A 25,035-nucleotide genomic window follows, 5' to 3' on the forward strand; every position below is an offset into this window, starting at 1 on the left:
TATCGCTGCTCCTGGCACCACACTCCGGGGCTTGCTGAGTTCTGCTGCTATAAAGAGCTATAAAAAGCACCGGAGTTGGCGTGGTACAGGGGGAAAAACCGTGTGGGGCGATGCCAGCATCCCTCAGCATCCGAGCCCACACGTCCCAAGTGTTTGCTGCTCACAGCATCCCACATTGGGCTTTGCCTCCCTGTTTGCGTGGTCCCTGGGGACATCGCTGTGGGGAAGAGCTCAACCACCACAGGATCCCATCCACGAGGGTGTCACAGGATGAGGCCCCTTGGGCCAGAGGTGGGAGAAAGCTGGTGGTGACACCGGCACGTCGGTGCCAGCCTTTGCCCCTGGTCCCCACCTCTGTTGTGCCCCCAGGAACAAACCAAACCCTCGTTCCCGTTTCGGGTCGCGGTCGGGTCCTTTCCAGGGGATCTTTAGTTATGGGGGTTTCTTTGTGCAGATACAAAACCAAGGAGGAGGGGAGCCCCGTTTGTGCCACGCTGGCTCCGCGCCGCTGTCCCAGCGCCATCCCCATCCGCACCAGTGCCAGGGCCCCGCGAGGTGGCGGCTTCATCCCCGGGGTCCCTCTCAGTCATCGGGGGGCTGAGCCAGGCCTGGGGAGTTGGGGGGGGGGACACGGAACACATTGATGTGAATGGGGAGCCCCGAAGGCAGTCGCTGGGCGGAGTGGGGGGGAGCGCGGAGCTCACCGGGCCGGCAGAGGAGCTGCGGCGGGTCCCATGTCCCGTCCTCCCGGCACCGGAGCAGGGGCGAGCGGCGCGGCAGGAAGCCGGGGCGGCAGCGGTACCGCGCCGTGGAGCCGATCTCGTAGCGCTGCTTTGGTTTGCCGAAGGCGCGGGCGTTGCTGATGGCGGGGGGCGGCCCGCACTGCACTGTGTGTGTATGGGGGGGGGGCAACCAGGGATGGGCACCCCCAAACCACAGCAAACAGCCCCCAAACGAGCCAAGCAGCCCAAGGGGCTGGTTCCGCACCGCAGCCACGGTGGGAAAGCCCCGCTCTGGGGGTGCAGCCCCCCCCCTCAGCCCAGTGCAAGGGAACAGGGGGGGCACGGCTTACCCAGCCCCATTTTGCACGTGTAGGAGAGGTGGTAGTTGCAGGGCACGTCGCTCCACTGGCCCCCGTCGTGCCACACGATGACCACGCAGTTCTCCCCACTGAGGAAGTAGCTGTCGGGCTGCCCGTGGTGCCAGTTCTCATAGAGCTGGGGGGCACAGAAGGGTTGGGGGGGGGGGGGGCCTCACCAACACCCCCCAACCTGTCCATGACACCCCTGTTAGGAGCGAGGTGGCAGCTCCATGCCCCTTGGCACGGCCTTGGGGTCCATCCAGGCACCCCTGAGGATGCTCTTGGGGAATCAAAGCCTGGTCCCAGTGCTGGACCCACCCCACCGACACCTTCCCAAGCGATGGAGGAGGAGGAGGATGATGGGGAAGGATGATGAGGTGCCGGGGGGGGGGGGCACATGGCATCTGGCCCCCCACTTACCAAGGGGCTCCCGTCGGACCACTGGAAATCCCCCTCTATGGTCCGGTCATTCAAGCCGATCCACTGGTATTCTCTGTACTGGTCTGGGGGGGCAGGAGGGTATTGAGCGAGGTACAGCCAAGACAACACACACACACACAGCACCAGCCGTCAGGACGGGGCTCAAGGAAGCTGGAGGCTGAATATGGGGAGATTTGGGGTCTGGGGGTGAGGGGGGGCAGTGCTGGGACGCTTGGGGACATGGGGACAAGGCCGGACGGGAGGTGGCGGCAGAGCCCCGTGTGCCCAGGACCCTGCTGGTCCCTGCCTGTCCCTGCCTGCTCCTGCCTGTCCATGCTGAGCTTTAAGGTCCCTTCTAACCCAAACCAGTCTGCGATTCTATGATTCTGTGTGTGTCTCCCCATCCATCCACCCATCCTCCATCAGCCAAGTGAACATCTAACCACACTCTGGGCAATCCATCACATCAGCTGCTTCCTTTACCCTTCATTTCCTCTGCCTTCCCCAGCCTGGCTCCCTTTGCTCTCCCTTGGCTCTCCTTTAGCTTCAAGGTTTCAATCTCTGAAGCCCAGCACTGAGGGATGCCGAGGGCCCCATGGGCAGGGCTCCGGATGGGGATGCGGTGGGGTCCGTACCGTTGATGAAGTCCTGCTCCTCAGGGGTCAGGATGGTGGCCAGGTGTCCCCCGTAATGCCTGCACTGTCCCTCTGCGTCCTCCCAGCTCCTCCGGGTGGAGAAGTGCTTGTAGCAGGCTCCCTGGAAGCTGTCCCAGCCGGGGCTGCACTGCCTCAGTGCTGAGCCGCAGTGGGGAGCGAGGAGGGGAGAAAGGAGAGGGTCAGGGTGATGGAGCCCCACTCGGCAGCAAGCAGAGACCCCCAAACCCCTCAGTTCCCCACATTTACGTGTCCAGGCTCAGCAGGACCTGGGCAGGGGCCTGGCACATCCATGGTGGGTCCTGGGCACTCACGTCTTTCGCAGCTGGTGCCTCCGTAGCCGGGCAGGCAGAGGCAGGAGACGGGGCCATCGTCCTCCGTGCAGGTCCCTCCGTTCAGGCAGGGGTTGGGGATGCAGCCACCTGCAAGGCACACGCAGCTTCCTCACCTCCAGCTCCCCACACGTCCCTGCTCTGGCTATGGAGGCACCAAGGCTCGGCACATGGAGAGCCTGGAGCCACCCCACGCTGCCCTTGGTCCATGGATGCGGCTGGCTTGGAGCCGGCTGGACCTGGGGCTTTGGCCTCCCCCCAGGGCACGGGGACGTGAGCTGGATGCTCTCATCCTCCACAGCAGGAGCTCGGGGCTGTGCCAGCCCCTGGCCTGCTCCAGCCACCCGGGGATGGCTCCTGCTTCCCCCTGCAGTGACGCAGCACATGTGCCTTGGGAAGGGAGCGTGCAAAGGAGGAACCCTCGGGCACAGCCCGTCCCTCTCGCCTGTCCCTCTTGTCACCTTCAGCCTGGCCAGGGCTGATCTCATGTCCCCAGCAGCCCGTTACGGTCATTAAAGCTCCCGGGGCACATCGTGTGCTCCTAGCCCCGGCTCAAGAGCGTGATTAAGGGGCTGCAGCGGCGCCAGTGGAGCAGAGACTCAAAGTCCTTGACGCCCTCAGCCTGATGATGCCCCATTTCACGGTCCTTGGCTCGGTGCTTGGAGCCGTGCTGAGGGTGATGCTTCCACCCTCACCCACCCGCAGGCACCGCCACCTCCCCGCAGGGTGCCTCAGGACGCTCAGCTCATGCCCAGCATGGGGCAGGATGAGTTACGTGGGGCTCTAACACCCCACGGATGGCTCTTTGCGAGCATCTCTCCTAGCCAGGGCGAAGGCGCCCCATCCCCTGAGGTCTGGCCTCCCACCATGGAGCACCATCCATGCCACGGGACCTGCATGGTCCCATGGGATGAGCAGGAAAAGAGCCTGGCACTGAAGCAGGGAGCATCCCAGAGCGGGGACCTGAGTGGGTGACACCCGCCTGTGGCCATTCATGCGCCCACTGCTCACCCACCTCAGCCCCCATGGGTGGGGGGCCACACACAGGACTGGGATGGGGGGGGCTGCAGCAATCTCAGGGTGCTCTGCAGGAATCCCCCCCCCGCTCACACCATGCAGCTCCCTCCACCCAGCGAGGGTGCAAAGCAGCCGGGTCCCCCTCCATCAATCACCCCCCCTCAGGGACCCGCGGATGGGGGGATTAGTGCGTCAGTGGGGAGGCCGCGGGCGCGAGGACGAAGGGAAGAGCAAGCCGAGGTGCTTGTTCTAGAAAGCTTTTAATTCCCTTTATTAGTACCACGGTTAGTGAAGAGGAGGGCTCGGGGCCGCCTTTGGGGGGGGGTTATTCTGGGAGGGGGCTTCTCATGGAAAGAGTCATTAAAACACTTCACAGAAGTAGAAGAGGTTTAAAGTGCATGCGGAGCTCGGACCGATTTGTTTGACAAACGCGTGCTCCCCCAGAGCTGTGACCTTCCCGTACCCAGCTGAGGAGCACGGAGGGACGCGGAGGGACGGGCGGAGGGCAGCGCAGCGTGAAGGAAAGGTGCTGGCGGTCCCTATGGCCACAGCGCAGCCACCAGCGCTGCCCCCAGGGCCACGGCGGTGCCTTGGGGACCCGCGGCGCCCGCCCCGATGCTGGCCCGCTCGGTGGGGAGGACGGGCAGGGGCACCGCGGTGCTGGGCGCCGGGTCCCCTAATGGGGTCCCCACGGGGATCACCCCGGAGCTGCCGGTGTGGGGAGAGCTGAGGCCGTCCCTGCGGGTCCCACCTGGTTCTCCGGGCACGGCTGCAAGGAAACCCTCCACGGTTGCAGCGGAGGGAGCGGGCGGCTCCTCCTCCTCCTCCTCTTCCTCCTCCTCCTCCTCCTCTTCCGAAGATGCTGCAGGCGTCCCATGCTCAGTGCCCGGCGCAGCCTCCTCGCCTCCCATGGCTGTGGTGCTGCTGCCGCCGCCAGGCACCTCCGTGTGCCACGGGGTGACCACGGTCACCTCCGCCGCGGGGACGGTGCCCCCGTGCCCCGGGGCCACGGGCGATGGGAGCCACAGGGCCCCCGACGGCTCCTCTCCCTCCTCCTGCGGCCGCACGGGCGCCGCGGGCAGCGGGGACGCCCCGGGGCTCTCCACCACGTCCCCCGAGAGCTCCGCGTCTTCAGCAGCAGGGCCGGGGGTGCTCCCCCCGCCGGGGGGGGTCCCGCCGTGCTCTCCCCTCTCTGTCGAGGTGGCAGAAGCGGCGCTGGTCGGCGCTGGCCCCCGGTGCCCCGGTGCCCCGGTGCTGGCAGCGTGGGCTGAGCGCCCCACAGCATCCCGGGGGTGCTCGGGGCGACGCGTGGGGCTGGGCGGGCGGGGGAACCCCTCGGGAGGCTCTGGGTCACCTTCAGCAGCCCCCAGCACGGACGGGGCACCAGTGGGTCCCTCTGCGCCCACCCGGGGGGCTACGGAGAGCATCTGCACGGGGGTGGCTCCATCCTGCTCCACGGGCTGGCTGGGATCTCGCCCTTCAAACGTGCTGCCAGGGGGTGCTCCCTGCTCCTCCTCTGCAAAGGGCAAGGCAAAAGGTGGTGAGGGGCTGGCACCACGGAGCCGCAGCCAGAACCGAGGGGCCACGGGCACCGGCATCGCCCGCCGGTGCTGGGATCCGGCACGAAGATGCACGTGGAGACGGGAATGGCCCCGAGTCCCCGCGGTGTCCCCTCTGAACCAGCACAGAGGGAGCTTTGCCTTGGCCCCTGCCAAGCTTCGCGGCAGCAGGGGCCACGCTCAGCCCCTTACCCTGCGCCTCCTGTCCCTCCGGCCACCAGACCCTGCTCTTTGTGCTGCTAAACCACAGTCCTGCACCGACCCTGTGCCAAGGGAGGGACGGACCCATGTCCCCGCAGCCCTACACCAAGACACCGGTGCCCTTCCGTGGGTTGTCCCTCTGCGGGAGGGATGGGGACGGCTGGGCTGAGCCGGGCACCCATGGGTGCCTCTGAGCTCTCCTCGCAGTCCTGGTGCCTCCATCCCTGCGGCTCCTCTCTGCGCACCAGCCCTGGCACCACCATGGGATGGGTGCCCAACTGTCACCCCATCCTGCTCCATGTCCCCGTGTAGGACGAGCCCCCAGCTGCCCCTGTCACCCTCGCTGCTCCTCAGGGAATGGGCTCCCATTCCCACCACAGCTAAGAGGGACGCCTGCCTGAGGGGCGCCGGGGCCATGGGGAAGGGGGTGGCAGGGGTTGGGTGACCTGAGGACATGGAGGTATCTACTGGGGGGTGCCGGGCCCCTGTCCCTGGGGCGTCTTCGGGGGCCGGGCTCGGCTGCCCCAGATCATCGTCCATAAAGAAAGGGACGGCGTAAATAGCCCCTCGCGACTCAATCTCCACTTGCGCTTTGGGAAGCTGCAGCTCCTCCAGCTTTTCTGCCACTGTAACAATATCCTGGAGGCCCTCGGAGCTTCCTGGAGCCTCAGGGAAAGAGTTTGTCCCTTCTGTGGGCAGAAAGAAAGTGGGATATTACTGCCCTGGCCACGGGACAGCCGGGCACCCCGCTGCGGACCCAGCCAGGCAGCGGCTCCTCCTGCTTCTCCTGGTGCACAGCAGCATCCCAGCCCCGAGGGGGTCCTGCTCCTCACCCCCAGCCCAGCCCGGAGAGCGCAGGTGACCGTGGGGAGTTAGTGGGTTATGGGAACCGCGGGCTCATGGGACGGGTCCATCCTGCCTAACCCATGGGATTCCCTGCTGAGAGATGGGGAAACTGAGGCACGGGGATGCGCAGCATCCCCACGGCCCCGACGGGATGCACGGAGATGTGGGGCTGGGAAGGAGTGGAGGGGCGGCTCTTCCTCCCTCCATGCCTGTTTGCCCTGCCGGTCTCCAGCCTTCCTCATCCCCTCCTGGTTTATCCCCCCTGCCCTCCAGCACCACCTCATCGGCAGCTCAGCGCCGGTGCCCGAGTCCCGTTTCCTATTCACCACTGTGAGATGCTGCCTTGCAGGATGTGCCCAAGCTCCTGCAGTGCGCCCCTGGCCATGGGAATAACCATCCCGGAGCCACGCAGCTCACGCAGACCTGTCCTGTCGCGATATAGTGGTGAGGATGTGCAGGGCATCCCTACTCTGTCACGATAGAGCAGCATGCACTATTGAGACCATGCAGAGCATCTCTATCACCATATAGCAGCATGCACTGAGACCATGCAGAGCATCCCTCCTCTATCACAACATATCAGCACGCATGAGGCCCATGCAGGTTATCCCTATATACATCGGCATGCAACACAGACACCACGCAGGGCACCCCTATCCTACCACAGGAGGTCGATAGCACAAACCCACCCTTGCCCTAGCGCATCCCATCCGTGCACACCTCCCAGCACCCTGCACCCAGCCAGGCGCCCGCATCCCTGCCTGGGTGCTTCCCAACACCTCTCTGCGCCCGCTCTTTACCTCGGAAGCAATAGGCATCGTATCTGCTCTGGGCATCGGGGAAGCCCGTCTGGTTGCGGAACTGGAAGATGGTTTTGACTCCGGGCAGGGCCCCCCCGCAGCGCTCCCGGGGGGTGACGATCGGGTACCGGACGCTGCCGTCCGCCAACCAGCCCGGGCTGCAGGCGTCCAGCCCCGCGCTCCACGCCGCGTAGAGCTGCCCGGGGCTGGCGAGCTCCGCGCCCCGCGCCCGGCACCGCGCATCGGCCTCCCGCAGCGTGAACCGCGCCGGGGCCGTCTCCAGAAAGATCTCCCCTGCGAAGAGAGGGAGGAGGCGGCGTCAGGGACCGAGCTCTGGAGGCTCCGCTGCGTCCCTGCCTCCCATAGGAACAGACCCGGAACGGGTGGGGTGGGACGGGGCTTAAAGCTCCTCCAGCTCCAACCCCTGCCACGGGCAGGGACCCCTTGCACCGGAGCAGGGTGCTCCAAGCAGCGTCCAACCTGGCCTTGAGCACTGCCAGGGATGGGGCATCCAAACCCCCTCCAACCCATCCCAGTTCCTCAGCACCCTCACAGGGAAGAGCTTCTGCCTAAGATCCAACCTGAACTTCACCTCTTTGTTTGAACCCATCACCCCTTGTGCTATCACTACAGCCCCGGATGCAGAGCCCCCTCTCGGCATCCAGCTCCCCAGCACATGCAAAGCACAGCATCCCCACACAACGCTGCACCCCAAGGCAGCTCACTCCAGCCCTGAGGGTAGTGATGGGCACCAGCGTGGGTTCACAACGGGTTAAGGGGGTGAGTTAGTGTAGCTGCAAAGCAGGGGAGGCCAGGAGATGGGGCGGTGGTGGCACTGCAGGTACCTGGGAGGTCCTCAGCGTAGCAGTACACATCATACATGTCCTCCGGGTCCACCACCCCATAGTTCCTCACCCCGGGGAAGCCGTTCATGTCTCCGTAACAGGCTTCACGGGGGGTGTGGATGGGATACCTGGCGAGGGACAGGGCAGGAAGGGCTGGTGACTTGCTGGGGGTCAAGGGGGGGGAGTGCTGGGTGCGATGCTGAAGGGTTGGTGCCCACCTGACGGTCTGGTCCGAGATCCAGCCGGCATCACACTGCTCGTAGCCGCCGAGGTAGGCAGCATAGAGCTGCTCGGGGGTGGCGATGTGAGCCCCGATCTTGGCACAGGCTTCCCTTGCCTCGGCGAAGGTGTAGGCGTAACGCATGGAGCCCTCCCGGTAGTGAAACACCACCCCTGCGGGGGGACACGGGCTCCATGGGCACCCCGCATCCCGCTGCATCCGCTCGCCGCGGGCCCCGCTCCCGCACCCCACGGCTCCCTGCCCGCGGGTACCTTTGACTCTGAGGTCGAGGATGTCGTGGCCGTCCTCGATGCCGTGCTGCACGTCGCAGCGGTAGATGCCCGAGTCGTTGGGCCGCAGCTCGGTGAGCAGCAGGGAGGCGTTGGTGTAGCGCTGGTGGAAGATGGGCAGGGAGGCGCGGAGCCGGTAATCCTCGCTCACCTTCACCCGGTCCCCACGCGCTACCAGGATCTCCACCTCCCGGCCCTCCGAGATGAAGGTCCACTTGACCCGCGGGGTGCCCAGCACCGCACGGCGCCCGCCGCTGCTGCTGGTGGGCTGGGGGCCGAGGTAGGAGATGAGGCAGGGGATGGTGATGTCGCCCGCCAGCACAGCATCCAGGGCTGGCTGCCGTGGGATGGAGACCTGCAGAGCCTTGAGGTCCTCTGCGTGGGGAGAAGAGAGGAGCAGTGAATGGGACCAGCATGGGGTGACCCCCCCGTCTACCTCCCACCCCAGGCCCCCACTGCAGGGCACGGAGCCAGGATGCGGCTCCCGGTGCGGGTTTACCTGCGGCATCTCCGGTGCCAAACACCTCCGGGACCACGGCGGGGGCAAACACCCAGAGCAGCAGCAGCAGTGGTAGGGCTGGGGCCATGCTCTGCCCTACAAGAGGAGGGGAGGAAAACCCATCACTTGTGAAGCGGAGAGGATGGGGCACCCCCCCCCCAGCCCTGTGTGTGGCGATGGGGTGATGCCGTGAGGTGTTGGGGCGCAGAGGGAGAGGGGGGCACCAGCCGTGGGGCAAGGGAAAAGAAGGCAATGGTTAACACGAGCAACCGGGACCATTGCCTGGGCACCACTGGGTCCCATCCAGCCCCACCAGCCTGGGGTCCCCTGGGGACAACAGAACCCAGCCTGGCCCCGCCAGCACGGAAAGTCTGAGCCCGAACCCTGGCTGCGGAGGGCGGGAGGCGATGCTAGAGCCGGGGCCTTGCGTCCGCAGCGGGAAACCTCGGGATGCTTTGGGAGCAGGGGAGCCGCAGCCAGGGCCGCGGCGGGGACGTGCACCCGCGTGTGCGTGCGCCCGGGGACGTGTGCTCCGTGGGACGAAGGGGGCTGAGGTCAGCCTCGGAGCGGGGCGGGGGGGGGGGGCACAGCCCCAGAGCACAAAGGGGCCAGGCAGGGAGGAGGGAAGGAGCGATGGGGGGGGGGGGGAGGCTTCTCTTTGCCATTCAGCGCACGCCGGAGGTTCCCTGCGCGCAGGCTGGGAAAACCAGGGCCGACCAAAGCAGCTCTTATGTCCCAGCCTCTCCCAGGGCTGCCTGGCACAAAGGGCTGGGGACGGCGCTGAAAGGACGGCCCCGTGCTATAGCAGGGCTGTCACCGGCCCCCAGCCCTCCCCGGGGCACCGGGGGCATCACACGGGGGGGCTGCAGCTTCCCAGGGCCTCTTGCAGCCCTGCAGAGAGGAGGGTGATGGGGGGATGCAGGAGATGCGCCTGCACCGGGAAGGGGAGCATCCCCCGGGGGCCCCTGGTCCCTCTGCACAGGCTCCATGGGGATGGGGGTCGGAGCCCCCGACACTCGCAGCAGCTTTTGAGCCCATGGGCTCTTTGTGCTGTGGGTTTCGGCAGCCTCAGAAGAAGGTTTGGCTCCTGCACAGCGCTCCCAGGGCCAGGTACAGGCTGCCAGGACCAGGCTGGCAGGAGGCCGGCCCCATCCCTGCATCCCTGCGCGAGCAGAGCGCCCGGAGCGCACCCGTGGGACCAGTGCACCAGGGAGGGGCTGGGAATGCAGCCCCTGGAACCACGCACCATGGATGCACAGCCCCTGGTACCCCCATGGAGGTGCAGCCCCAGCCCCAAGCACCGTGAGCATCACCCATCGTGTGGTGCCCACAGAGCCCGTTCCCAGCAGGAGCTCCCCATGGGCAGCCGGAGCCAAGCCAGGAGCTCTCTGTGCTCCCCATCATTTGCATTCAGCCCTAGAGCTCCAGAGCAGGGACAAACCCTCCCTCCTGGTGGCCCGGCTCCAGCGGGATCTGGCTGCTGGCCCCGGGTGCCCAAGCAGGGAAGTGCCTTCCCTTCCCGTTCCCAAGGCACCACCGTGGCCTGAGCCCCGGGCAGTGATGAAACCCTTCAGGAACAGGGCGAGAGGGTGCCTGCTCCCCTCATGCACCCATCCCTGGCTGGGATAAGGTGCTGGAGCACGGGGAATGGGACGTGGAGGGGGTTAAACCTCATCTCACGCTGCCCACGGGCAGTGCCTGAGGTCTCAGAGCCCCGTGACGGCAAAAGGCGCCGGGTTTGGGGTTTGGGGCTGGAATTTGTTGGGTTTGGTTTTTCTCTCCTTGCCACAAACGGAAAGTTTTCCAGCCCACACGCAGGGATGGAAAAGCCGGGAACAGGAGGGGGGAAATGTGGCCAGGAAGGGGAGGCATGGTGGTGGCTCCATCATCTCCAAGAGCTCGGAGCTTGGGAGCTGCTGAAGACAGACTGAGACACAGGCATGCACGCAGGTGACATCCATCTCCAATGGGAAACCAGGTGGAAAATGGAGCTGGAGTTATTTTGGGATGGGAACGAGCTTCCTTGCTCCCCTGAGCTCGGCCCCGCTTTCAGAGGACACGATTCGAGGCTGCGGCTCCAGGCTGGGGGGAAGCGGGAGCTGCTGCCGGGGGACGGATGATCCCCGCTCCCTTCCCATATGGAAAGGGGCTTCCTCCTCCTCCACGACCCCTTCGTCCCCTTCCACACGCGGGCGGCTCCTCCCGGCGCACAAGGTGCCCGCAGCCCGCAGCGGAGCCGTGGCTTTCCAGGGATGCTCAGCTGCAGAATGAGTCAGCAGCAGCCACGGGCAGAGCTTGGCCACGCTCCAGCCTGGAGCAGGGAGCCCTTGTCCCCACGGCAAAGGGCTCCGGACACCCCGGCCCCATCCATGCACGCACCCGTCCCGACACGCACGTGGCTGCCTCTGGAGCCGCTCCCCCGCTGCAGCCGGGTTCCAGCCCCATCGGGCTCGGAGGGGTCGGGAAGCGCCCTCAGCCTCTTGGCAGCAGCCGCTGGCAAAGCTTAAAAGGCCGGAAGCAGGTGGGGAGAACGGGGGGGTCCCTGCGGCTGCCAGAACCCCTCAGCCCCCCCCCCGATCCAGCAGGGAGAAAGGGGCTCCTTGTTGTAGGGCTGGGATGCAGCAGGGAGCGCACGGAGGGGTTGGGGTGGGAGCAGACCCCATAGGGACACATGGAGCAAACTCTCCCCTTGCTGCGGGGCTCCGGTGGGGAAACTGAGGCCGGAGCTGGGATAAGAGGAGTGCGGGGAGGAGGATGTGGGGTCCCACATCCCCGCATCACGGCTCGGATGCAGCCCCTCCGCACGCTCACGCAGCACCCTCGCTCCCAGCACGAGGGCTCCCAGTTTCCCCAGTCTAAACGCAGAAAGGCAGCCCTATAGCACCCCGGTCACCTCCAGGAGCTGGGAAGGCTCCGGGATGGGGCAGAGGGAGCTTTTCCCACCCCTCCGGCAGCCCAAAGGAAGAGCAACAGGTCCGGGGCTGGACTGAGCCAGGAGAAGTCCCCGTGATGGGAGAGGAGGCGGCTTCAGCCAAAAGCGGTCCCCGGAGGCGATGCTCAAGGGCAGCCCCTTCCTTCATCCCGGGGACAAAGCGGGATGTGCGGGAAGGAAAAGGGATTGCAGCAAAATGCCCCGGCCAGGGGCACCCCACCGGGGACCGGGGGGGGGGGGGTCACTCCGGGGCTGCTCAGAGGGGAAAAGCCATGGAAATCCCACATGTTCCTATGATCCCCCCTGCACTGGGACACGGGCAGCGCTGGCGGACGGGGCCCGGAGAGCCGGTGGTGCCCTGCAGCCCTCCCAGCTCCTGGAGCGGGGCAGGTTTGCCCCATGGAAAACCTCCCCATGGAGTATCCGGGCGGGACTGGGGGGAGCCGGAGCCCCGGGGCTCTGTGCAAGCTCCTGCCCAGCTCCGTGCCTCAGTTTCCCTTTCCACCGCTCCCCTGACTGCAGCCTCCTTGGGACAAGGAGCCCGGGAGAGAAGGGGAAGGCTCCCCGTGATGGGGTACCCCAGATCCATGCTGGACCCCCCTTCCCCTCCATCAGCTCTCCCATGGGAGCAGCTGCTGAAACATCCCCCAGATTCCCACCATTCCCAACGGGACGAGCCGGGCAGCACCAAAGTCCTTTCCACATCCAACTTAGCAAGACCCTGCCTTTACTCCCTGCCTTGCCCCAGCACTGCAGGTACGAGCTGCTCCATTCAAAACCAGAGCGATGCTGTGAGGGGGTCGGCGACAAGGGCAAACGGCCCCAAAGCGGGACCACGGGGACCACCACGTTCCAGCATCCTCCTGCCCTGCTACGGAGGATGCCCCGTGCCCGGTGCCTGCATCCCATGGGGAAAACCACGAGGGAAGCTCTCGGCATCCCCGCGCTGGATCATCTCTTCATCTCTCCTCTTACTCTCCCCCGGCGCAGAGGTGAAACGCGATAAGGGGACGAGGAGCTCCCTCCTCACGCCTCGGCCCTTCCCCGCATCCCACCTTGCTCCATGCACGGCGGCAGCTCCGTGGGGACCCTTCCTGATGGTGGCAGCGCCGGGGAGGGGTCCCGAGCCCCGAGGCCACGGTGAGGGGCTGAGCGGCGGCTTCTCCGGGGCAGCGCTGGCGGGAGGGCTGGGACCGAGCTCCACCAGGCATAAGTGCAGGCAGCGAGCAAAGCGGAGCCCTGTACGTGTGTGTGTGCGGCCGTGCCCTCGTCTCCTTTTCTTTTGCCTTCTTTTCCCTTCCCCTTTCCCTCCTCCTTTTATATTTATTCCTTCCCCTCATTAAAGGGGGGGGGGGGGGGAACAGGCGATGACCGTGTTGGCACCAGCGCCTTGTCCCTCCCCTTCCCTCTTTTCCCTCCCTTCCCTCCCTCCTGGCAGCAGGCAAACCCAGCACAAGATGCTGGGAGAGGAGGATGCTCAACCCTGGCACGCTGTTTAACCCAATGCAGCACAAGTGGAGGAGCAGCCGGCGCTGGATCCCAAGGACATGGCTGGAGAAGGGATCCCCCCCTCCGCTTCCACACAGCCGGGAATGCCCTTTGGATGCTGAATTCTACCACTTGGCAGCTCCAGCTGGATGAGGAGGGGGCGTGGGCAGGGGTCTTTGTCATGGAAAATCCCTTTTGGGAGTGGATGGAGGGACCCGCCCCAAAAGGGTTGGGGAGAGAAGCCGGACCCGGGCTCCCGTGCCTCAGTTTACCCACCTGCAGCCGTGTCACGGGCACTTAACGCATCTTTAGGCTTGATGCCTCGCAGACTCCTCTTGAAGGGGCCCCGCGGGGGTGCGGAGTGCAGGTGAGGACCCTCGTTTAGGAGCAGGGCAGTGCCCATCGGCCAGCCTCAGGGCTGCGCTTCCGCGGAGCCGGCTCCCGCTGGGTGTGATGTGGAGCATCCTCTGGCTCCTGCCAGCTAATTGCAGGGTGAGTTTGCAGCAAACTGCAGCTCCTGAGCGGAATTCATCATTCCTCACCCCGGGAATTAATTACGGCGGCCTCGTGCTCGGTGCAGTGCGGGGGGGGGGAAGAGGGGGGATGCTCTGCCCTCCAGCGATAGGGATGTGCACTGGGATGTGGTACCCAGCTCTGCCCCCCCTCCCCGCCGAGCCCCATCCATGAGCTCACATCCTGCACCCGGTGGTTTTGTGGTGAAAGGCTCCGGGTTGGGAATCGCAGAGCTCAGCAAGGAGCATCCCCATCCTAATTGGGAACAAATGTTCCAGCCTGGATGGGGTTTCTGCTTTCCAGCGCTGTCCTGGGCTCGCACCCAGAGCGGGAGCATCAGGTCATGGAGGGGATCGTGCCTCTCTGCTGCGCTCCCCCCCCCCGCATCCTGCATCCAGCTCCGGGGCAGCAGCACAAGAGGGACCTGGAGCTGCTGCAGCGAGGCCAGAGGAGGCCATGGGGATGCTGCGAGGGCTGGAGCTCCAGTGCCTAAAGGGGCTGCAGGAAAGCTGGAGAGGGGCTTGGGACAAGGGCCTGTAGGGACGGGACAAGGGGAATGGCTTTAACCTGCCCAAGGGGAGATGGAGGTGGGATCTTAGGCAGAAGCTCTTCCCTGTGAGGGTGGTGGGACACCGGGATGGGTTGGATGGAGAACGTTTGGATGCCCCATCCCTGGCAATGTCCAAGGCCGGGTTGGACACAGGGGCTTGGAGCACCCTGCTCCAGTGGAAGGGGTCCCTGCCCATGACAGGGGTTGGAGCTGGAGGAGCTTTAAGGTCCCTTCATCCCAACCCATTCTGTGGTTCCATGATTCCATCCGTGCTGGCTCGGAGGACACCTTCCAGGGCCGTGGCTCTGCCTGTCCCTTCCCAGGGCAGCTCCTGGTCCTTCCTGGCTGGTGGCATTGGTGGGGAAAAGCTCTTGGTACCTCCAGGTGCTGGAAGGGGTAAGGGAAGAGGAAGAAGAGCAAAGTGGCAGCAGAGCACAACCCCTTATTAGACAGCAGAGAATCTCCATCCCTGCCTGCAGCCACTGAGGGTCTCCCAGCCCTTCCCATTGCCCCAGGCCCAGTCCCAGCAGCCAAGGGCATGGGAAGGGGTCCAGTCCCCAGCTGGATCCAGGCTGGAAGAGCCCCAGTGCCCAGATGTGCTTCCTCCTCCTCCTCGTCCTCCTGCTCCATCCCTGCTTGAAGTCACGTAGCAGCTCTGACACGTGCCTTGTACCAAGCTGGCTGGCACCAGGCATCCCAATCCCATGGGATCATGACCCCGAGCATCCCCCAAAGACCTCCCCATCCCATAGGATCCTGACCCTGAGCATCCCCGAGAGACAAAGACATCCCCATCCCATGGGATCTTGACCCCGAGCATCCCCCAGAGACAAAGACATCCCCATCCCATGGGATCCTGACCCCGAGCATCCCCCAGGACACAGATGTCCTTATTCCAAGTGATTCCCAACGCTGAGCACCCCACAGGAGGAAGGGATACACAGACATCCCCACCCCCGGGTGTCCCCCCAGGCTCCCCCAAGAAGGGAAGTGCTGGGACCCCTCTACATCCCTGGGGATCCCGAGTCCTCCCTTGGGGTGCAGGATCTGGGTTGTCCCTATGGGAGAAGGGATGCAGTGAAGGCAAAGCAAAGGCTTGAGGAGGGAGAGGGGTGTAAGGCCGGCTCCGGAGCAGATGTGCAGCTGGAAAGAAGGGAAAGGAGGAGGATGAAGGCTCAGGCAGAGCTCTGGGGACCGGGAGATGAATGACCCAGCCTCAGCGCTCCCCGTGCTGCTTAATGGCATTTCAATCCTGGCTGCGAGAGGCGAAGCAGAGCCTGGCCAGCGAGCCAGGCAGGAAGTCTGGCCGGAGATGAGTCGGGAAGACGATGCCTTTGGGGACCCCCAAGTCAGAGCATCCCCCCCCCCACCTTAACACTGAAGGGGCAGAACCCGGTCCCTTCCAACAGGGACACGGAGCCCGCAGTGGTGGAAGGAGCCTGGGGACAGCGCTGGGTGGCCTTTGCCACCAGAGGGGACTATTGCTTGTGTCTGGAGCTCGCCCGGAGCCGCCCCTTGGGACAAGGAGGGAAAGGGCGTTTTCCCTTTCCCTCTGTTCCTAGGGGGGACCGAGGGCGCATCCCATGGGAGAGCGGCGGAGGGACGATCCCAAGGGAGAGCCTCAGGGAAGGGGAGGCCGGGGGGGGGGGGGGTAACGCCGGTTGCAAGTTTCTCCCCATCTGACGTTTTCCTGCTTCTTTTGTTCCCGAGTTCCCAGTTCGGAGCCTCCTCCCCTCGCCCCCCGCGTTGGAATCAAATGTGGAGCCGGCTCTTGCCAAGTCCCGGGAGCGGAACCGGCTGCAGTCGCTGCTGGGCTTCCCATGTGGAATGCGAGGAGGCTGCAGCTGGACACAGCTGGATGCAGCACCCCAAGGGGGGGGGGGTGGCCGGGGTGATGCCCTGTGCGTCCCCCCCCCCGCTCTGTCCCCCTTGTGCCAAAGCGATGTCGCTATGGATGCAGGGCACTGAGCTCGGAACTGGTCACCGAGGGCAGGGGTGTTCCCAGCCAGCACCTTCCCGGAAATGTGGGACCATAGACGGGCTCCATTGGGCTCCCTAAGCCCCACGGTTCCGAGCAGCAAGGAAGGGATGTCCTCATTGCCAGCCCACCTTTGGACATCTCCCATGCTCCATGCCGAGACCCAGAGAGGCCCCTCCAGCCCCACAGCAGCTCCTCCAGCCCCACGGCAGCTCCTCCAGCCCCACGGCAGCTCCTCCAGCTCCACAGCAGCCCCTCCAACCCCACAGCAGCCCCTCCAGCCCCACCGCAGCCCCTCCAACCCCACAGCAGCCCCTCCAACCCCACAGCAGCCCCTCCAGCCCCACAGCAGAGCACTCAAGCTTTGAGAGGGGGAGATTTCCCCAGCCAATCCATGCCGGGGGGGGATCCAACCCCTTCCACCACCTTCCTAAAGTGCCAAGGAACACCTTGCTCTTCCCCAAGGCTGGAGCATCACATCTGGCTCACAGCTGGGGGGGGGCTCAAGCGGCTGGAGCCCGTGCGAGCTGGAGCCAGGCAGGAGCGGAAGGGTTAAACCTGGCGGCTCGCCCGGGCCGCGGGGGCCTCCCACTTGCCCAGCGTGCAGTATGAATAGCTGCGCTCCCCTCTGCTCCAGGCACTCTTCCCTCCCTGCCCTCCCCTCTTCCAGAGCATCCCCCGGCAGCGATGCTGAGCACGGCGAGCTTGAGCGGGCCGAGAGCCCTGGGCGAGGAATCGCTGCAGATGTGGGAGCTCAACAAGCGGCTGGAAGCTTACCTGGCCCGGGTCAAGGTGCTGGAGGAGGAGAACGAGGCGCTGAGAGCCGAGATCCAGAGCGCCAGGAGCGGCCCGGCCGGGGACCAGCGGCGGGGCAAGTACGAGGAGGAGCTGCGGGCGCTGCGGGACGCGCTGCGGGACGCCTACAGCGGGAAGTGCGCGGCGGAGCTGGCCCGGGACAGCCTCTACGAGGAGGTGCAGCAGGTGAGGAGTAGGTGCCAGAAGGAGCAGGCGGCTCGGGAAGCGGCCAAGCAGCAGCTCTCGGTGAGCAGGAAGGAGCTGGAGGAGGAGAGGAGGGCGCAGATCTGGCTCAAGGAGAGCGCCGTGCGGCTGCAGAAGGAGGTGGAAGCTCTGCTGGAGGTGCACGAGGAGGAGAAAGCGGGGCTGGAGCAGGACCTCGCCGGCTTCTCGCAGAGCCTGGAGAGCTTCCGCTGCGCGCCCGTGGCTTTCCAGCCCCTGGAGGTGGAGGATTACTCCAAGAGGCTCTCGGAGATCTGGAAAGGGGCGGTGGAGACCTACAAGACGGAGGTGTCGCAGCTGGAGGGTTCCCTGTGCCAGGCCAAGGAGAGCCTCTGGAAGGCTGTGGAGGAGAACCAGCAGAGCCAGCTCCAGCTCCAGCGCCTGGAGAAGGACCTGGCCGGGCTCAAAGCGCGGAAGGAGATGCTGGAGGAGTCCTTGTCCCGGCAGTGGCAGGAGCAGCGCGGGGAGGCAGAGAAGTTCCAGGTGGGTGAAGGAGCAGAGCAGCTCCGGGGCATCCCTGTCCCCACCACAGCGAGGACCAGCGGGGCAGCACCCGGACACCGGCTCCGTTCCCATCCACCTGCCTGGAGCCGCTGCTCCGCATCCCAGAGGAGCACCCGGTGCTGGGTGCAGGCAGCGGAGGGGGGGGGGGGGGGGTCATGGGCAGGGTAAACTCCGACCGACTTTGCTGCAGCTGCAGCCCAACAGCTGCAAAAGTCATTCAGCAGAGGGGGAATGGGGCTGGAATGCCGGGATAGAGCCCGGGGAAGGCGCCCTCTTTGTTCCAGGTCCAGGGATCAGACACGGGCACCACAGAGAAGCCAAAGACTCTTCTTTCCCACGCTGGCATCCCGCAGTCCTGAATCCCGCGGCATTCCCTCCCTCGCAGCCCCCTCCCCATCACTCTGTGCCATCCTTCCTCTCCTCGCCCCCTCTCCCCATCCTCAGCCCCCCTCAAACCAAGCGCCCAGGACCCCTTTTCCCTATGGAACGGAGGGCGGGTGGAAGCAGGAGCCCCCCGCATGGCCCCGTGTCCGGCAGGGCTGGGACAGGGCTGAGGTGTCCCTGTTGCCATCCCGCAGCTGGCGCTGGAGGCCCTGGAGCAGGAGAAGCAGAGGCTGCGGGTGCAGATCGCCCAGGTCCTGGAGGACAGGCAGCAGCTCATGCACCTCAAGATGTCCCTGAGCCTGGAAGTGGCGACCTACAGGTGAGGTCCCGGCGGGGATGCGGATGGGGACCACGGCGGGCACGCACGGAAGATGCTTTGGGGGGGTCCTGCAAAGGGGGTGTCCCTCTTCCAGCCCTTCCAGATGGCCACAGACAAAGGCGGCTGCCGGCGATGGGGGGGCACAATTAGCATGAGAATAGGGGCTGTCCCCAGCGCCGGCCCCGGCAGAGCATGATGTCACCGGAGCGGACACTAATCCTGGGAACAGGGGGATGGGGCGGGAGACGGGAGCAAGGGGGGGGGGGGGAATAGAGCAGCAGAACCCCCGCAGCCCTCCCGTGCCTCAGTTTCCCTGCGAGGTGCAGCTCCCACCCTGCAGCACCCAGCATGGGGCACCCACAGCGCTTCCTCTCCCTGCAGGACGCTGCTGGAAGCAGAGAGCACCCGCTTGCAAATGCCAGCGGCGGAATACCGGCTGGCCAACGGCTTGAGAGGTAAGGGACATCCCCGGCTCCATCCCCGGCTCCATCCCGGCTCCATCCCCAGCTCCATCCCTGGCTCCATCCCGGCTCCATCCCCAGCTCCATCCCTGGCACCAGGATGGGGGATTTTGGGATGAGGCTCGATATAGACACAACTTTCCTGGCTGGTTGCTCAGCTCTGATAGGAAGGTGTGAACAGCATCCAGAGAGCTCCTGGCATGATAAGAGTTTATCATCCCTGTGGGATGCCAAGCCGCTCCCCCCGCAGGAGCACCGGCATCCGCAGCACTCCAGGCAGGAATTTCCCACTTCCCATCAAGGAGCTGTTTAAAAATAGGCGCAGGGGCAGCGAGAGGTGATGGGGGGGGGGGATATGGAGGCGATGGAGGAGCCCCACAAGCGGCTCCTCACCCTCTGCCCCTCGCTCTTTGCAGATCTCAAGCTGGAGGGGAGCAGCAGCACGAAGCTGGGCCCCGAGGCCAGGAGGACGCTGCCCTGGGAGCACCGAGCCAGCCCCTTGCCCCTCACCAGGGCAGAGGGGAGGGGGCAGCCAGGGAAAGGCCCAGGTGATGCTCTGAGCCCCCAGACCCCGAGCGCAGGTACCAGGGAGCTGCAGCGCATCAATGCTGCCCATGGCCCAGCCCCACGGGATGCTCCCAGCTTCCCTGCAGCAAGCCCCACACAGCCCATCCAGCTCCCCCCAGAGCCCCCCAGCCCCATGCTGGGGAGCCCAGGGGAGGGTCCTGCCTGGCCGGGGGGAGATGGGGATGAGAGGAGCCAAGGGAAGGAGCATCCCGCACCCGAAGCCATGGAGAAGCCCCACAGCCTGCGGTACCCGGCCCAGCTGGTCAGCGAGGCGCTGGAGGATGCGCTCAAGGAGATGAAGGATGATGCTCAAGCCAAAGAAGAGCCCATGCTCAGCGCTGCCTGGGCCCTCCGGGGTGCCCCCAGCCCCATTCCCCACACAGAGGCTGTGGCAGAGGGAGGAGAAGGGCAAGACCCCTCCGAGGGTGATGAGGATGGTGAAGCCCCTGAAGCAGAGGAGAAGGTTGAGGAGTTGATGGTCCAGGGGCTGGGTGCGGAGAGCAGCGCCCATTGGGACGGAGCCACGTCCCCTCCTCGTGGCTTTGCTGCTTCCCTAAGTGCCACTGCGAGCCGGGAAGAGATGGGAGAGTGGGAAGAGGAGATTCCCCCTGTGCTGAGCCCAAGGGAACCAGAAGTGGTGGCCCAGGAAGAGGACGTGAGCGGCCCTGGCCAGACAGGGCCCAGCTGGGAAGAGCCAGAGCAAGGGGAGAAGGAGGTGGAGGGCTCAAGCATGGAGGCTTCGCACCCGGAGGAAGAGGAGGAGGAAGAGGAGGAGGAGGGAGCATCCCACGTACCCTGCGGGGAGCACGGTGACTTCCAGGGTGAGGGGATGGATGAGCACCAAGAGGAGTCCCCACCAAGGGAAGCTGCAGCTGCTGGTGCTGCCCTCGGGGGAAGCCACCCGGGCCTGGATGAGGACGTTATGGATGGAGAGCAGGATGATCCTGAGCACCGGGAGCCTGCGTGCGAGGCAGGGCAGGAAAGGGGGCAGGAGGCGTGCCCAGAGCAGGAGGCCTGGAGCATCCATGGGGCCAGCCCTGCAGAGGAGGCTCCGTCGGGGACTGAGGAAGATGCGGTGGAAGGGGAGGGCTCAGGCAGGGCTGAAGGTGAGGGAGAGGAGGGGGAGGCCGTCGGGGGGCTGCTGGGGGCAGGACCCGGAGCCCTGGGCCAGGAGAGCAGAGCCCAGGAGGAGCCGCAGGGAAAGGACTTCATGGAAGGGGAGCGGGAGCCGGAGCAGGGAGAGGAGCCCTGGGGCCAAAAGCCCCCTGCAGAGCACTGGGAGGAGGCAGCGGAGGACACGGAGGGGGCTCTGGGGACAGAGGAGAGCCCAGCGAGCACAGGAGGGCTGGAAGGGGAGGACAGAGCTGGGGCATGGCCGGAGGGAGCCCAAGCAGAGGGGGCTGAAGGGGCTGAGCCGGCCCCGGAGCTGGCGAGGGATGAGCGGGACGGCTCCATGGGGCAGGCGGTCCCCACCGGTCCCCTTGGGCGAGGGGACAGCCCGGAGCTGGCCGAGGCCCTGGAGGAGCCATGGGAAGGGCGGGATGAGGATGCTGATGATGAGGATGCTGATGATGAGGATGCTGATGATGCTCCCGGCTCCAGCCCTGCGGAGCTTCAGCAGGCACCAGGCATGGAGAGGGATGGGGCGTTGGAGGAGGAGGATGGGCCATTGGAGGAGGAGGAGGAGGATGAGGATGGGGGCTCGGGGGAGCTGCAGGAGGCAGCAGGGCCAGGCGGGACGCTGGAGCTGGAGGACACGCTGCCCGACAGTACCCCCCTGCACCTCTATGGAGGGGAGGTGCTGGATGCGGCCCCATCCAGCCAAACCCCTCCGGGGGCTGAGGACACCTTGGAGGCAGCATCTGAAGGAGCTCCAGAGGATGAAGGGTGGCTGGAAGGGAGGGACAAGCCCCCAGCATCCAGCATGGCCCAGAGCCGTGAGGAGGAGGCAGGCACAGAGGGTGCTGAGGAGGAGGAAGGTGCAGAGGGTGCTGAGGAGGAGGAAGGCGCAGAGGGTGCTGAGGAGGAGGAACGTTACTTCATGGTCTCTGCTCCCAACCAAGAGGTTTCCAGCTCGGAGGAAGCCGAGGACTTTGAAGAGATCAAAGCTGAAGCAAGCGAAGGCAGCAGAGATGATGGGGGAGCTCCTGGAGGAGCATCCCCAGCACCAGGGGACCAAGGGCACTTTGAGGCAGCAGCTGGAGCAGATGCAGCCGTGAGGATGCCCACAGAGATGCTGAAGGAGGAGGAGGAGGAGGCTGAGGGGGGTTCCTCGGAGCCGGAGGAAGGCCCCGTTGTGCCCGGGGCCATGGAGCCGGTGGCAGGAGGCACTGAGGAACCGGCCCAAGCTGCTGAACCAGACGAGGAGCTCGATGGAGCGGTGGAGCCGGACGGTGCCGAAACACCCCGACGCTGCAGCCTGGGGCTGGAGGAGGAGGAGGAGCCCATGGCCGAGCCCATCCCTCCGGCAGCGCTCCAGCCCCAGGAGGTGCCGGTTCCTCTGCCCCACCAAGCACAGCAGCACCCATCAGGTGAGCAGCACCCATCAGGTGAGCAGCATCCAACAGAAGAGGAGCATCCATCAGATGAACAGAATCCATCAGATGAGCAGCATCCATCAGTTGAAGACCATCCATCAGATGAGGAGCACCCATCAGTTGAGGACCATCCACCAGAAGAGGAGCACCCATCAGATGAGCAGCATCCATCAGCTGAAGACCATCCATCAGATGAGGAGCACCCATCAGTTGAGGACCATCCACCAGAAGAGGAGCACCCATCAGTTGAGGAGCACCCATCAGATGAGGAGCACCCATCAGATGAGGAGCACCCATCAGATGAGGAGCATCCATCAGCTGAAGACCATCCATCAGATGAGGAGCACCCATCAGATGAGGACCATACACCAGAAGAGCAGCACCCATCAGCTGAGGAGCACCCATCAGCTGAGGAGCACCCATCAGCTGAGGAGCACCCATCAGCTGAGGAGCACCCATCAGATGAGGACCATCCACCAGAAGGCGAGCACCCATCAGATGAGCAGCACCCATCAGATGAGCAGCACCCATCAGATGAGCAGCACCCATCAGATGAGGAGCACCCATCACCTGAGGAGAACCCATCCATGGAGCAGGAAGCAGGGGACGGTGACAGCCCTCTCCCAGCTGAGGACAAGGAGCCCCCCGAGGCTGAGCCACCTCATGCCGGCCCAATGCCGGAGCAGGAGGGCTCCCCAGAGATGCTTGAAGAGCACCCGGATGCCGTGGAGGTGCCGCTGGGCATCCCGGAGGCCCGGGATCTCCTGGAGCTCGTGGAGCAAGCCTTGGAGTTCAACCAGGAGCTGGTGATGGGCGCGAGGGCGGCCGCGGGCAGGGAGCAGGGGCCCGGCGGCACCGAGGATGCCGGAGAAGATTCCTCCCCGACCTCCTCGAGCGTGGAGGAGCCCACGGTGCAGGAGGCGCCGGCGGAGGCGGCTCCGGTGCGCGCTGAGAACGGGCTGCACCGCGCAGCCAGCCTGGAGGACCTGGCTGAGTTCAGTGAGGAGGTGCCCAACGGCATCGCCGGTGCCGCTCCGGCGTTCCCTATGGAGAGCACAGAGCCCACCGCGGCCGGGCCGGGGACCGGAGATGCCGCCGGCACCAAGGCAGCCGATGCCACCGCCTGCGGCAAACACGGCGACACCGTCCCCATCCGAGCCGAGCAGGAGCCCTGCTCCATGGGGGATGAGTGATGGGGACCCCTCCGGTCCCCCCCCACCCTCTCATAACCCTGCACCCTCCCTTGCCACCCCCCACCTAAGGCTCCTCCATCCCCTCATGGTCTTTAACACCTTTGTGTGGGTTTTTGTGTCCCCTCTCCATGAAGAGCCACCAAGGCCATGGGTCGCATGCAGGGACCCGGCCCCATCTCGGCCCCCTCCGGGGGTTTGGTTGTGGCTGTATTTAATTGAACCCCATCTTTTCCCCCTCCCGTCTCCACCCCGCGGGGTGCAGCACCCAAGGGTGGCACCGCGGGGTCCCCGCTCCCCACATGGGGTGCCCCACGCCGGGTGCATTCGCTGCCGTGATGTTAAGTTAATAAAGCCTCAGCCTCCAGCTCCTCTCCTCATTCCAGCCCCAGGGAAGCCTCCACCACGGGTCGGGAACGGGGGCCGCAGGAGGTTGCTCCCCAGTGTCCCCATTGTGCGTCTCCAGGGTGATGGTGATGGTCCCCATCCCCAGGCTCTTGTGACCCCCATCCATGGGTTGATGCTGTCCCATCCCCAGGGCGATGCTCCTGCATCCCTGCTGTGACCCTGGCTCGATGTTCCCTCATCCCCGGGGTGATGCTCCCCATTCCAGGGCAATGCAGCCCCCACCGGGTGATCACAGATCCATGGGATCAGCCAGGGAAAGACCTTTGCCTGGGCGGGAGCGGGACGGGATTCCAGCCCACCCCATCCCAGCGCCAGCGCCTCCAGCCATGAGCCAGCAAACCCAGCCGCTATTCCCGCCTGGATCAGGCAGAATGCCCTTGGGACCGGGACCCCAGAGCACCACACTGGGGCCCCCATCACCCCGATGGGACCCTGATGCATCTGTGCCCCTTTTCCCAAAGGATGCTGAGCCTCAGGATGGGGCTGAGCAGCGCCCGGGGCGGGGGGGGGGGGGGGTTCAATGCCCTTTGTGTGAGCAGGCGTGGGGACGGCGCTGCATGAATCAGCCTCTGGGCACAGAATGGGCTCCTTTATCCTGGGCAAAGGGCTGAGTCACCCTGGGCAAGGGGACAAGACCGGCAGCACCCACTGGTGCTGATGGGTGCGCTCAGCATCGCCCCTCGGGTGCCCGCCTGCCTGGCCCCATGGCTCACCCACGCTCCGGATGCAGCCCGTGCCAGCACCGGGATGCTGGGAGCCGGGGAGCGATAAGGACCCACCATGGCTCTGCCTTTCCTCATGGGAAGCCCCCGGCCCCCCCCAAGCCCGAGGGTGATGGTTTCCTTTTAAGGTGAAACTCCAGCAGATCCAAGCACCGGGATGAAATCAAACACAAGCTCTGGGATGAGCTGGAGCAGGCGCCGAGGCCGGGATCAGCCTGGGCAGCATCAGCCCAATGGCAGCTCCGGTTCCCCCCCCTTCCCCAGTGTCACCCCTAAAGCTGCCCGGTGATGGCAGCGGATGGATGCATGGATGCATGAGGAGATTCCCAAGGCTGGGAAGGAGGGGGGGGGACACATTCCTAATGAAATGAATCCACATTCCAGCCGGTGCTGACAAAGCGACGAGGGGGCACAGATGGTGGAGGGGAGGAGGAGGAGGAGGATGGGATGAGGCTGCCCAGGGCTATGGGGCACCCGGCGGGGCGGGTTCGCAAACCCCAGGGTCCCAAATGTGTCCTCAGTGGGACAAAGCGGGTCCCAAACTGGTCCAAGTGTGCCCTGATGGGATCAAGCATGGCCATGATGGGACCAAGCATGTCCCAGTGATGAGCGTGGCCATGATGGGACCAAGCACGTCCCTGATGGAACCAGGTGCCCCCTGATGGGACCGAGCATCTCCATAGCGTGTTCCAAGCGTGTTCC

The 25,035-nt window shown here is 65.4% G+C and overlaps 2 protein-coding genes across 3 annotated transcripts; one reads left to right on the plus strand and one right to left on the minus strand.

Annotated features, from left to right (window-relative positions):
- Positions 1 to 393: 393 nt before the first annotated feature.
- Positions 394 to 13,010, minus strand: BCAN (brevican). Of its 2 annotated transcripts, none has more exons than XM_061477892.1 (15): positions 12,751 to 13,010; positions 8,764 to 8,859; positions 8,247 to 8,639; positions 7,973 to 8,147; positions 7,755 to 7,882; positions 6,910 to 7,203; positions 5,710 to 5,952; positions 4,858 to 5,019; positions 4,255 to 4,695; positions 2,469 to 2,576; positions 2,137 to 2,295; positions 1,502 to 1,584; positions 1,073 to 1,217; positions 705 to 887; positions 394 to 608 (listed from the first exon to the last, which is right to left on the minus strand). In XM_061477892.1, the coding sequence occupies exons 1-15, from the start codon at positions 12,758 to 12,760 to the stop codon at positions 583 to 585; spliced, it is 2,646 nt and encodes an 881-aa protein (XP_061333876.1). In that variant the 5' UTR covers positions 12,761 to 13,010; the 3' UTR covers positions 394 to 582. The 2 variants fall into 2 exon arrangements, with proteins under 2 accessions (XP_061333876.1, XP_061333877.1); XM_061477893.1 differs by having other exon boundaries at positions 4,255 to 4,686; positions 12,751 to 13,009.
- Positions 13,011 to 16,817: 3,807 nt separating this feature from the next.
- NES (nestin) lies at positions 16,818 to 23,223 on the plus strand. Its single transcript, XM_061477896.1, is given in 6 exon segments — positions 16,818 to 16,885; positions 16,887 to 17,724; positions 18,324 to 18,448; positions 18,830 to 18,903; positions 19,326 to 22,007; positions 22,152 to 23,223. Coding segments are annotated over 6 exon segments (4,827 nt in total). The 5' UTR covers positions 16,818 to 16,832; the 3' UTR covers positions 23,207 to 23,223.
- The last annotated feature ends 1,812 nt before the right edge of the window (positions 23,224 to 25,035 follow it).

Source organism: Pezoporus flaviventris, unplaced genomic scaffold (genome assembly GCF_033815535.1).
Source record: "Pezoporus flaviventris isolate CSIRO_AGI_PZ_B2104156 unplaced genomic scaffold, CSIRO_AGI_Pfla_v1 ptg000112l, whole genome shotgun sequence".
NCBI classification, from domain to species: domain Eukaryota; kingdom Metazoa; phylum Chordata; class Aves; order Psittaciformes; family Psittacidae; genus Pezoporus; species Pezoporus flaviventris.

Bases quoted from the DNA above. Each gene is read 5' to 3' on its own strand.
- BCAN (XM_061477892.1), bottom strand. The intron at 8,148-8,246 runs GTACCCGCGGGC...GTCCCCCCGCAG, and splicing joins CCTCGACCTCAGAGTCAAAG to GGGTGGTGTTTCACTACCGG. The intron at 2,577-4,254 runs GTGGGACCCGCA...TGTGCCTTGCAG, and splicing joins AGCCGTGCCCGGAGAACCAG to GTGGCTGCATCCCCAACCCC.